We start from the raw sequence: 12234 nt of genomic DNA on the forward strand, positions 1-12234 counted from the left end.
ATAATCCTGTTATTTCTTGTGAATTTCAAACGTAAAAATGAATCTACAAAATGAAAGCGCAGCCCCTTAATGACACAGCATCAGTATCAGTATCAGTCTGACCTGCTGGCTGTGTCGATGGCCTCCTGGTTGGGAGGGGGGACGGTGAAACACACTGAGGGGACCATGGCCTCGTTCCCTGTCGGACTGATCACCTTCCACTTGGTCCTCTGGGAGTTGTCCTCCAGCACACACTCCTCTCCTCGACTTATCGTGATCTGAGAGGAGGTGGAGGTGCAGAATGGATGCAAAGATACAGAGAGGGGGACAGAAGGAGAACAAATGGAGGATGAAGGAAGGAAGGGAGGAAAACAGGGGTTATGAAAAAACAGGTGTTGGGAGTAAGTGAGGGAGTGAAGACGGACAGATGAAGTTTGAATGAAGAGAACAAGATGGAAAAGAGAGATAATTAGTAGAGAGGGAGGACAAATGATTAGAAAGTCAGGAAATGGTGAAAAAGAAAGATGACAGCGGTTAGAAGACAGGATGGATGGAATAGAGGTCAGATGGAAAAGGAGAAGAAAGCGAGGGAGGTGAAATCGAGGAGGAGAGAAGGGAAAACACGTAAACCAAAAGCTGATCGCACCAAACTCATAATGCAACAAAAAATACAAACATTCATGGGTTTCATGAAGTTAGCAGAAGCCCTGACATGATATGACATTAGAGAGTCTGAGCTGCTTTGCACCTCTGAACTGAAAAGCTTTTATTGTGAAAGCAGCAAATATTCTCCAAACTCAAACTTTACTGACACCTGGGCTGGATTTCTAGAATTCACCTGAGCAGCAATAAAGACAAAAAACCCAAGAAACCCAGCGCAGGACAAAAAGAGAGAGAGTTTGGGATTAGAATCTGGAAAATTCAGTTTTAAAATAACATAAAATATAGAAAAGGCAAAGCCATGACTGTGGGAGAGAGTTTTAGGGCTGCACATTAAAGCCTACAGCTGTACTGCCTCCCCCACCCACCACCCTCTCTCACCCCTGCCCTGCACACACACATCAGATACTGTACATCAATAATGCAAAGCTGTGCACATACAGTAAATACATGAAATGTAGATTAAAGCTCAAAGCTGCCACTTGTTAATGTCTGGCTGACTGAATGAGCCTCGGTGTTAAATTCAGTTCAGTTCAGCTCAGTGGTTGCTACCAGTCCGTATCCACTGGTCTCGATCCAGGACCCACTGTAAGGGTCGACTACCAGTCAATATCCCTCTAGATAATCCGGATCGATGCTAAACTTTGTTGTCAGGGACTGAAGTTAAAGGTGGAAGTTATGATTCATTAAACCTGGTTTAGTTCAAAGATTTGTGGTTACAGATGTATTCATTTATATTTCTCAGGCTGAGTGAGTGCATCACTGTTTAAAAGCACGTTAGTGAGTGAACGATTCCGGCAGCAGTTACTGTAGTTCTCCAGAGGGAAAAACTACAAATTCAATCAGTGACACACAAATTACAAAAGAAACTAAAGCAGTTTCCCCTCTAGTGAGTCCAGTAATTTACAGAAGCTTCAGTGTGTGCAGGTATTAACATGTAGAACAGCGGTTCCCAACCTGTGGTCCGTGGCCCACTGTTGGGCCATGAAGTTACAATTACAATTTTGGTGAAAAGATTCTGAATATATATTATATGAATATGAATTATAAATAAATAAAAATATAAATAATGTTTTTAAATGTCTAAAAACTTAATGATCTTTAACAGCTTCAAAATGTTGAAAATTTCCTTTTTTTGCGTATTAAAGCCGCTCACTGTTTATTTTCTTTGTGTTTGTTGAGTCACCTTTTTTATTATGTGCATTACTACGTGTCGTGTATTGTGTTATGTGTATTATTGTGTTGTGATGAGTACTGTTTATATGTATGGTTGTACTGTCAACATCAAACCTGTGTAGACCACAGGAAGAATAGCTGCAAAAACTAATGGGATCTAAATAAACAAACAAACAAAGTGATAAGTACGATAAGCCTCTGGTAGGAACTCTGCAGTCGTCGCTGGCTGGACCACATTATATACTTGTTTTGTTTTAGGGTCGGATGTGGGCCACCGACATTTATTAAATTCTCAAGTGGACCGTGAGTTGGAAACGTTTGGGAACCGCTGCTGTAGAAAATGAAACTACATGACAAGACACATGGATCAAACTGCTGCCAGTGTTTTTCACTGTTACATCTTCAAAAACCTGCCATTGCCTCGAGACAGCTTCTTTGTCTTTGGGGTGACCAAACTTTCTAAGATAGAGTCTTTGCAAATTTTCACTAGAGTGCTGCTTTTTGCTAATTCCTTTAAATAATACACAGCTCACAGTTTTACCCTAAGACACCGGCCAGGGCTGGTATCAGACTCACAGTGAGCAGAGAAACTAAATCTGGATCTAAGACCAGCTGATAGGAGAGGGGCAACCACAGCATAGTGTGTGCAGTGTAAGAATCTGAGGTGAGAGAGGGAGAATATAGGCAGTTATACCTGAATGTTTGTCTTGCCAGCCCAGCCGACAGACGAGAGGAAGGGGAGAGGATGAGGAAGAGGAGGGAGCGAGAGGGGAGAGGCAAAAAGGTACATAGGGATATGGAGAGAGAGAGAGAGAAAGAGGAGAACACACAGGAAAGTGAAGGAGAGAAAGATTACTTTTGGTCATGTGCACTTTTGTCTGGTGAACATCAGCACACACTGCTTTATTTTAGTGTTTTTCGGCAGAGAACCAAACCACCTTCACCTGGATACAACACGTCACATACAGCACGCTTCAGTGAACAAATCGACCCTGAGGAATCTAATACAGCAGACTAAAAATAGCAGCATTAGGGGGCAGCTGCGTGTCCGTGCCAAGCTGCTGGAGAGCTAGGTGATGGTTTTCAGCTCGGCCTGCAGAGGGGATGGGACAGATGTATAATTGATCAGCTTTTACATTCCCTGAGGACATAGCAGCTGAGAGTGAGATGCAGAGAAAGGAAGACTGCGCTGGTTTCTATGTGTTAAATAAAAGTGGCACTGAGGGAAAAAAACCACACGCAGCTTCAAATCTCTTCAAAGTGTCTTTTGGCTATTTCTGGGCTCGTACAAAGATCCAATCACAGCAAGTTTTTCTGAGGCAAACGAAGGCAAAAAAAAAAAATCATCTATTGTGAGAATTATGTCAGTGATAGATTCTGGATCGCCGCCATTATTCTTCAGCTTCCAAACTGAGAGCTGCTATCAGTATGTGCCAGTTAAAATGAAGTGAAAACAGTTGTGTTGAAATGTTACCAAAAAAAAAAACTTCCACAGCTGTAATCTATTCATCAATATAAAAGCACCTACACTGAGAAAAGAGTTTGTGTAGACGCTGTCATCAGTCTAAAGAAGAAGTTCACAGCGTGGAGGAAGCAGCTAAAATAGAGAAGCCACAGAGTGGTTGTGGGGAGGGCTCGGAGAGAGAGTGCAGGGCGGAGAGGAGGCGGCTCGTGGTAAAGGTCAAAACAATAGAGTGGTGAGGTCAGCGGTGAGCTGGTGCTAAATATAAACATCATTTGTGACGACCTTGTGCTGGTAGTCAGAGGAGCTCCTTATATAAACCTTCATTAACACCTGAGATAAGGATTATTTCTGCTTGGAGAGATTCACAGATTCCAGGTTTTCAGCATCAGAAACTTACACTAACTATTCACTGAGAGGAAAAGGAACAACATGCACACGCACGTGTTCGTGAAGTATAATATATGTGGGTGCCGTACCTCTATTTGTCTGTAGTCACAGATGGCCCTGATGGGTGTGGTGGCTCCCAGGGTGCTCTCTGCGCTGCGGGGGCGGAGCTGCACTAATGTCTTGGCCCGGCCCACCAGACTTGCCACCGTACTGCGGTACTCGATCAGCTGCTCCTTCTCCTCCTGCAGGACGGAGAGAAATCGTTAGACATTCACAAACTGCTCATCACCTCAGGTTCTAGTTAGTCTTAAAGTTATAATGTTCTGTGAGTCTGTCAATGAACTCTACTGATCCTGAACAGTTTAACATTCCTCTGGTACTCGCCTCCTTTCATTTGCTCCCTGTTAAATTTCGGATTGATTTTAAAATTTCATTGCTGACTTTTAAGGCCTTAAATGGCTCAATCCCCAATTGCATTCTGATTTGTTTACATGGTATGTGCCCAACCGACAATTGAGATCGGCAGAAGGAGGTCGGCGTTTGCTATTAGCTATTAGCCTGGACACATTGTGGAACGCTCTCCTTAGGACATTTCAATCAAAATCACAGCTGTTAACCTGATGGTGGCGTTAGAAGAAAAGTCGAAGGGTCCTCAAAGTCATGATAATGCATCGCCTGAGAACTACGACCGTGTGTAGAAAGGTTTGTGCCAGATCATCCTATAGTTGTTGAGATATTTCAGAATGTATGACAGTGCTGGACTGACGACACAGCCATCCCTAGAGCTGCTAGCATTGCTTAGAGTATGACTGTGTGTCTTTCACTGACATGTTTTGATTTGACAACACAAGAACCTGCTCAAATCATATCAAACGCATTATGTTCAACAACATGTTCCATTAGATAAAGCGCAAATCCTGCAAGTTCTAGTTAGCCTGTAGCTCCTGAGATGTGTGGAGTCCTAACCATGAAACATTTAACTGTGTGCTCTTCACTCTGACTGCTGGAATTACATTTCATTTCTGTCTCGCCCCCAGCAGAGAGAGTCATTAAGGATTCATTACAGAGCGACAAACAGGGAGACGGGCTGAGAGGAGAGGGACAGCAAGAAAGAGATCAACGGAGGGAGAGGTAGCAACAGAATGAGATGGAGAGAGGGAAGCTGAGAGGGGGCCGGTGGTAATAACTTTATACATTACGCCGCTGAAATGAATTTCACACTGAGATGAATTTCACACTGAGATGAGATTCAGCGGCACTGCTGGACCGAAACAAGTTAACTGACAAACACAGTTTGTACAGTCATAAATCAACATGTGGGTACATGAGGAATTCTAATTAATTACTACGACCACAAGATCGACAACTAAAACTATAAAAACAATTAAGATCATAAGAGAAGCACTGCTTCAATGATTGATGATGATTAATTGATTTTTTAAAATTAGAACTGCCACCTCCTCCACTCAGACTAGTTCAAGGTTACATCCCTGTTTATCCAGAGTCATATATAGCAATTATTATTATATTATAATAATAATATTATTATAATTTAAAAAGTGTTTTGTGAGGTCACACTGACTTGACATTTGACCTTTGACAGCCAAGACCTAATCAGTTCATCCTTGAGTCCCAGTGAATGTTTTTGCCACATTTGAAGAAGTTCTGTCAAGGTGTTACTGAGATGGGACGAACGGACGGACAACCTGAAAACAATACGCCTCTGGCTCTGACTGTCGCCGGCGTGGAGGCGTAAAAATCTTGGGTCAGACTTTGGATGAATTGAAGGAGTAGGTGTATTTTGTCATAATCAGTGTATGAATTCTTGAATTATGGCCAAAAATGTGTTTTTGATGTCACAGTGACCTTTGACCATCATGATCTAATCAGTTCATCTTTCAGTGAGAAATGGAGCAGAGCGAACTGGAAATCTCATTAACTGGAGCTGGAAACTGATTAACACACACACACACACACACACACACACACACACACACACACACACACACACACACACACACACACACACACACACACACACACACACACACAGAGGCAGACAGAGGCCATCAGACAGATGCTAACACGCAGAGAGGTAAACACTGTTCTATGGCATGTGAATGTAGACACACACTGTACAGTACATAACAACACAGTGCAAAGAGCTGCTGTTTGTGACACACACACTTTTTTGATGGGAGGATATGCTCAGTTGACCTGTGGCGCTGCCCACACTAACTCTGCCATCTGCTTGAAGTCAGAGGTGTGTGTGTGTGTGTGTGTGTGTGTGTGTGTGTGTGTGTGTGTGTAAGTAAGGTAGGTGTGAAGATGGCAGTATCACAAATGTGCCACCGGGGGATGATTCAGCGAACAGATTACTTGGCCCTGTGGTGTGGCGTGCTGCAGCTGCCTGAGGCCGAGCTCAACAGTCACTATCACCTCAGATACTGTTCCTCCTGTGTTAGAATACGACCATTCATTCATGTTCAAGCCTCAGTCCGGGATTATTTTTCAATATGTCATGTTTAGAATTTCAGTGTGCACACAAGGTGGCAGCAGCTCCTTCTGAACCTTAGAGAACACCCAGTAAACTGGGATAAACAAACTGTGTATTACATGACATCATTTGGAGCTGTTAGAAGAATAAGCAATAATCCCCTGTGAATATTAAAAGTCAATCATAAAAACATCTGCAGGAATAAACAAATAAATATCTAAAATGATGGGGGCAGAGTTCAACTTGAGCTTCTTCTATTCTGAATAGATACTAAAACCGGAATTAATAAACAATGTGTATGAGCTCCTTGCTGTGAGAGACAGACATTTATTTATTTGATGGTGAATGAAAGACTCTTGTTGGATTAATTGTGTTGAAATGGAGATTTAGTGTTGACTAACCTCTATTAAAAAAGATCCACTGGGGTTTAGCATTAAATAGACTAAATCTGGACCAAAGACTGAAGGTCCTAGGTGAAACATACTTCAGATAAAACCAAGGTTTAACAAAAATAAAAAGATGCTGTAATAAAGGTGTCAGAGATGACTATATCATTTCCCTGTATAGAACTGAGACTCAGAGTTACAGAGAAACAGAGCAGATACCATGGAGTCCTGCAGCAGGTCTTCCAGTTTGCTCAGTCTGCTGTTCTTGTCACAGGTGTACTGTCTCTTGATGGTTTCCTGGAGCTGCCGCAGGTACGACTCACATTCCCGAGCGTCACTCATAAACTAAAGAAACATTAAAAAAAGACAGAGATTGAAACATTTGGATGAACATAAATGATTTCACTGCAATAGTTCATTCACTTTCAATAGAAACAAATTTGAGGACTGAATAATTATCCTCATTCTAAATTAAAGAACCATCATGTTTTGGCAGTCAGAGGCCTGAGTGCATAATGAAAGTCAAACAAACATGTTCCTCTAAATCATTTGTAAAAACCTCACGCCGTCATCTGCCAAGACGACACTGGTTACAAGGAGGACACAGCTACTACACGTCTTGCTCCGACATTGACGTGATAAACACTGTAATAAAACTTTCATTCTCACCTGGAAGTACGCCGTATTATCTTTGAGATGTTGCTCTACACACACACACAGCTGGTCCACCCACTGCCACTGAGTATGCAGGGCTGCACTGTACGCCTGAGGACGTCAGGAAAGATGGAGACAGAGGGAAGAGAGAGACAATCATTAATTCATAACAGCACGTCTCCTTTTTGTTTATTTGAGAGCTGCTTTTACTGTGTATGTATACCTTTATGTATGTGTATATTTGCATATGTATATATGAATATTTATGTATAAATATTTGAATTTCCTCTATGGGGGATCAATAAAGGTACATCTTATCTTATGTGTATATATGTGTGTGTGTATATGGATATAATTTTATTGTGCTTTTTTTCTCCTTCAAACCATTATTGTATTTTATTAAATTAATAATGTTATTGACATTTTTTCTTTGATAACTTGATTCCATTGAATGTTTGTAATTGTGCTTTGAATTGAAATTGAAAATTGACACAGGTTGTCACACAGCACTCGTAAAATCTAGCAAAGGGGCATGTATATGTTTAAAGGACCATGGCTGGATGTTGATCAGCACAGTCACAGTCAGGTTTTCAGGATTTCACTCATTTTCTGGCCTTTACTATTTTCAGCTGAGCAGCGATGGAGGAGCATGTGAACATGTGACTGGTGCAAACCGAACCCCACATACGTATTGTTATTCCAGTATTTTACATTGTCATGTAGTTTCTATTAGATGCAAACAGCAGTTTCTCCTCTTTGCCAAAAAGGTTTACAGAAGGTCAGATTAATTTTTATGCTCTTCTGAATATAATAATAAATCTGTGAAACAAAACAAAACATCAAGTTTGCTGTCAAGGAGCATTTTTAACAAAGAGATTTTGTTCGAACAGTTGCCACAAAAAGAGTCATGGACACAAAACCCCGACATCTTTAAAGGTCATTCAGCTCAACCGAATGAATTCCTACACTCACCTCCACAGTCTGTTTGGCTGGATGGTTCTCCTGACACAGACGGCTGGCCGTTTCCTGAAGTGACCGCATTATGTCTCGTTTCTCATCCAGCTCTTCCCTCATTTCCTGTAAACACAACAAGGATGGTTGATTTCAGGATTTTACGGCACTTGACTGTTAAAACACTGTCTGTGTACAAACAGTACTTCTTGTCTGAGTTCAGATTTTCTGTATGTGGAATAAATGTTTGGGCATATTTGGAGCTTGTTTTATGTATGTCTACTGTTTTTCTTTCAGATACAATAACATCAGCGTTTCCTGTGAAATTACAGAGGTTTGCGGTCTTTGTTTTTGACTTGAGGAAACCATCAGTGTGCATCTGTTTCTCCCTCCTCCTCCTCCTCCACTCACGCTGTATAATTCTCTCTTGGCGTTCATGTTGGTGTTGTTGTCGCTCCAGTCGAAGGCGATCTCCTCCTCCTCCCTCTCGTTGAGCCAGATCAGCTCCTCAGTGCAGTGGGACACAAACGCATGCAGGCTCTCCAAGCTCCGCAGGCGCCATGACGAATGTTCCTATGGCAACCACACAAACATACATCATCGTCATGCTGATCAGCAGTAGAGAGAGAAATGAGCGAGAGAGAGAGAGAGAAATGGTTTTGGTTCATTTACATAGATTTTAAGGTCGAAATAAAGTGATGTGGAGAAAGAAAGAAAGACAAATCACTGCAACAGAACCGGCCTTTCAATATGAATAATAGGTATTTAATGAGCCATTTTAAATACGTGTCTTTATATAAGCTTCTCTACAAAAAGGAATGTTTTAAAAAGCATCATAATCCATCAAGAATTTCTTAAACTATCAAAGAAAACTTGCTCTGTGCTTTTTCTGCTTTAGTTCCTGCAGCATATATAAACTGTTTTGTGATATTACAGTCATGAGAAATCAGTCAAGTCAGTGATTATCATATTTGAACACATATAATTAATGTTTCCTTAATCCCACACTGGCACTTTTATTCGAGTGACGTTAATACCACAAACATCTGCGGTTTATTTTTTCCAAGTGGATGTTTTTGCCTCACAGAAGAGAAGTAATGCTCTACTTTGAATGTTCCTCTGGATAATATTATCACGTAGATTGTTATAAGTGCGTCTGTAAGCACATGAATCTTAAGAAAAAACAATGCAGCAGGCAGAAATAAAGCAGCTGAACTGACTGGAGACTGTTAATGAAGCTTTAAGAGACTAAAACCAAAACAACTCTAAGAGTGTTTTATTCAAGAAATACAAGGTTCATTTTATAAGCAGGTGTTCTTACATACAGGACTTTATTACAAATGTAGCTCTAATAATATGTTAAGAAATAGAGAGAGAGCAGAAGCGACGGGGAACAAAGAAATGAAAGAGAAATTTAGGGAAAGGAACAAATGAGAGAGCAGATGCAGATTTGTGTGTTATTAGCATGAGAATCCTGTCATGCTGTAAAGGGATTAACTGAGGGAGGGGGTGAACTGAGAAACAAAACACGCACGCACGCACGCACGCACGCACGCACGCAAGCACACACACACACACACACAGCTCTTGTTTTGACACTGACCAGTAGTTTGCAGTACTGGTGCTCCAGCTTGGCCAGGGTTTCAGAGTAACTGCTCTTGAAGTTGGGGGAAACTTTAGCCTGTGGGACAAGAGACAGCACAGCTTCAGTACACACCACAACTGTCAGCACAGAGCCCTCTCTGAGTGAGTGAGTGAGTGAGTGAGTGAGTGAGTGAGTGATATGTGTGTGTGTGTGTGTGTGTGTGTGTGTGTGTGTGTGCGTACCTCGTAGCTGCGTGCCTCCTGCAGGCTGCTCATTAGCTCTTCGACTGCAGTGTGTATGTTGTTGTGCTCTTGGAGGTTGTTTTCTACAGAGGGAAGGTCTGCGCCCCACTCAGCTCGCTCCAGCAGCTCCTGTAACACACACAGACCCACAGTTCATACAAATACAAGCTCTTTCCCTCATTTTACATTTTTCTGAATGACTAACTCGCCCCTCAGTATCAGTTCAATGTGTTCTCCGGCTTGTAATGCCTTTTGAATGTAGATTTGATTCTGTTAATGCTGTTCAGTCTCTCTGACGGTTTCAGATTAAATGACTCTGTGGATTAATTAATCACATTTTCCATTGAAATATAAAAAATTTATCATAATGAGATTTTTTTTCTTTTTCTTGGTATTTTGTAGAAGGTTGAAGAATCACTTCATGATGTACAATTTCTGTTTTGTTTTTTTTTTCGTATCAGAAGCAGAAGTTTCTGCTTCTCTGATTTTCTGTTTGTACTCTGAAGCTCTCTGAGTCTTTCTGATCATAAACCAAATCATTAATCCAATAAAGAGAAAACATCCAGAAATAAAATAACTGTTCACGAAATCAAACTAAATCTAAGTATTACAGCGACCGACCTGTGTCTCCTCCACCCATCCGAGCAGCTCATAGATGAACCTCAGGCTTCCTTCGTCCTCTGATGAAGACATGGCCACCAGCTGGGAACGAGCCATGGGTCGCCGCAGGAGCGCTGCTCCGACAGCCCCCACAACTCCCACAGCTCCCAGCAGCGTCTGTCCCAGTGAGAGGCCGCTGTCAGTGGCCCGCTGGGTGGGGTGCTCAGCCCCGGTGCTGCCCAGGGCCTGAGAGAAATGTCCCTTCCTGTAGACACTGGAGCACTGCAGTCTGAGGGAGACCAGCTCCTCCTGAAGGCACGACACTCTGGGGGTGAGGGACAAAAATAAGTAATAATAATAAAAGTGACTGGAGGGCGGACTGGTACTTATTACGTTCCCTGCCTTGATTTCCCCAGTAGGTAAAGTGATTTCAAGCTGTGACCCTGTCTTACAGTCTCATACAATGAGACCAGAAACGCATTAAAGTGAGAGAAGCATTTAACTGTTCATTCAAGACGTCCAACAAAGCTCATAGCTGCCTAGACAGCTTGTCCTCGATAGTTTGTGGGCAAAATACTGAGAAGAAAGAGGCTCAAATCGTGCAGTTTCTATAGTTATAGCTGCAGTCCTACATTAAAGGGCATCACACTGTGGAAAATTTTCAAAATGGCTGTTTCATTAAGTTTCATAAGGTCTAAAATTCTAAAACTGATGGAGGTGAATTATCACAAAATGGGGATTTTCTCTGCTTCTTTTCTGGCAGCGCTGATTTACATCGCAGCTCATTTTTACACTTTAATAGGATTTAATGGCAAAATAATGCAAATGATTGACCTATAATCAGGTGCAACAAGCTGTTTGCATTCCTGCTTATTAAATTTAATGAATTATACAAGCACCTCTTTCACAGAGCTGAACACTTATTACCAAACGTTCTTCACTGGAGTAAAAAAAAAAACCTTTATCCATCAACCTCTTCTCTGCTGACTCACCTGAACGCCAGCTGCTCCACCTGGTAGTATTTCTCATCTCGGAGGACTTTGAGCTCCAGGTTGAGTTGTCTGATCAGAGCCTCACAGTCCTGAAGGTAACAGGCCAGTTCTTTCTCACACTGCACCGCCTCGCCGCTCTCCACCCGAGACATGTCCTGGACACCAGAGGATGGAGGATTTGATCAGGTTTTGTTTGCTAGATTTTCCAGGGATTTTCTTACTTGGTTTATGTGCAAAGGTACTTTTTGATGAGCTGCGATATTCTGAGGTTTAGTGTTTCCCCAAGGCATCGATTCAGTAGACAACACAGTGAAATCAAAGTAGGCCTTATGAGAAAAGCAAGACAATGCAGCACAAAACACTGGATTAATATAGTGAGAATAAGAACACTACAAAATGCTACAAAAGACAGAGGTTTTTAAGGTGAGTTTGTCTCCATGCTGACTGCATGAAGACTCAGTGTTTCTGTGTCTGCAGAATCCAGGGGAAGTGGTGAGTAAATATTTATTGTCCCAGAAGCGCACTTACTGTTACAGCTTTAACACATTAATACACTGTAAACTATTATGAAGAATATGAAACATTTACCCTACGTAAAGCTGAGGACCCTGCATGCGTGCGCGTGTTTGTGTGTGTATGAAATTAAAAGCGCGTAAGATG

The 12234-nt window shown here is 41.8% G+C and overlaps 1 protein-coding gene across 17 annotated transcripts in view; it reads right to left on the reverse strand.

Annotated features, from left to right (window-relative positions):
• Positions 1-12234, reverse strand: part of macf1a (microtubule actin crosslinking factor 1a) — a 233585-nt gene that overhangs the window by 88825 nt on the left and 132526 nt on the right. For all 17 annotated transcript variants that reach the window (XM_056400190.1, XM_056400193.1, XM_056400191.1 and 14 more), the window contains 10 exons: positions 11575-11729; positions 10604-10907; positions 9983-10111; positions 9759-9836; positions 8567-8728; positions 8177-8281; positions 7220-7315; positions 6770-6895; positions 3757-3909; positions 103-257 (listed from right to left, as the gene is read on the reverse strand). In XM_056400190.1, coding sequence (XP_056256165.1) covers positions 103-257; positions 3757-3909; positions 6770-6895; positions 7220-7315; positions 8177-8281; positions 8567-8728; positions 9759-9836; positions 9983-10111; positions 10604-10907; positions 11575-11729 — 1463 coding nt within the window. The remainder of the gene's footprint in view (positions 1-102; positions 258-3756; positions 3910-6769; positions 6896-7219; positions 7316-8176; positions 8282-8566; positions 8729-9758; positions 9837-9982; positions 10112-10603; positions 10908-11574; positions 11730-12234) is intronic.

This window comes from Seriola aureovittata, chromosome 16 (genome assembly GCF_021018895.1).
Source record: "Seriola aureovittata isolate HTS-2021-v1 ecotype China chromosome 16, ASM2101889v1, whole genome shotgun sequence".
In the NCBI taxonomy this organism is placed as follows: Eukaryota; Metazoa; Chordata; class Actinopteri; order Carangiformes; family Carangidae; genus Seriola; species Seriola aureovittata.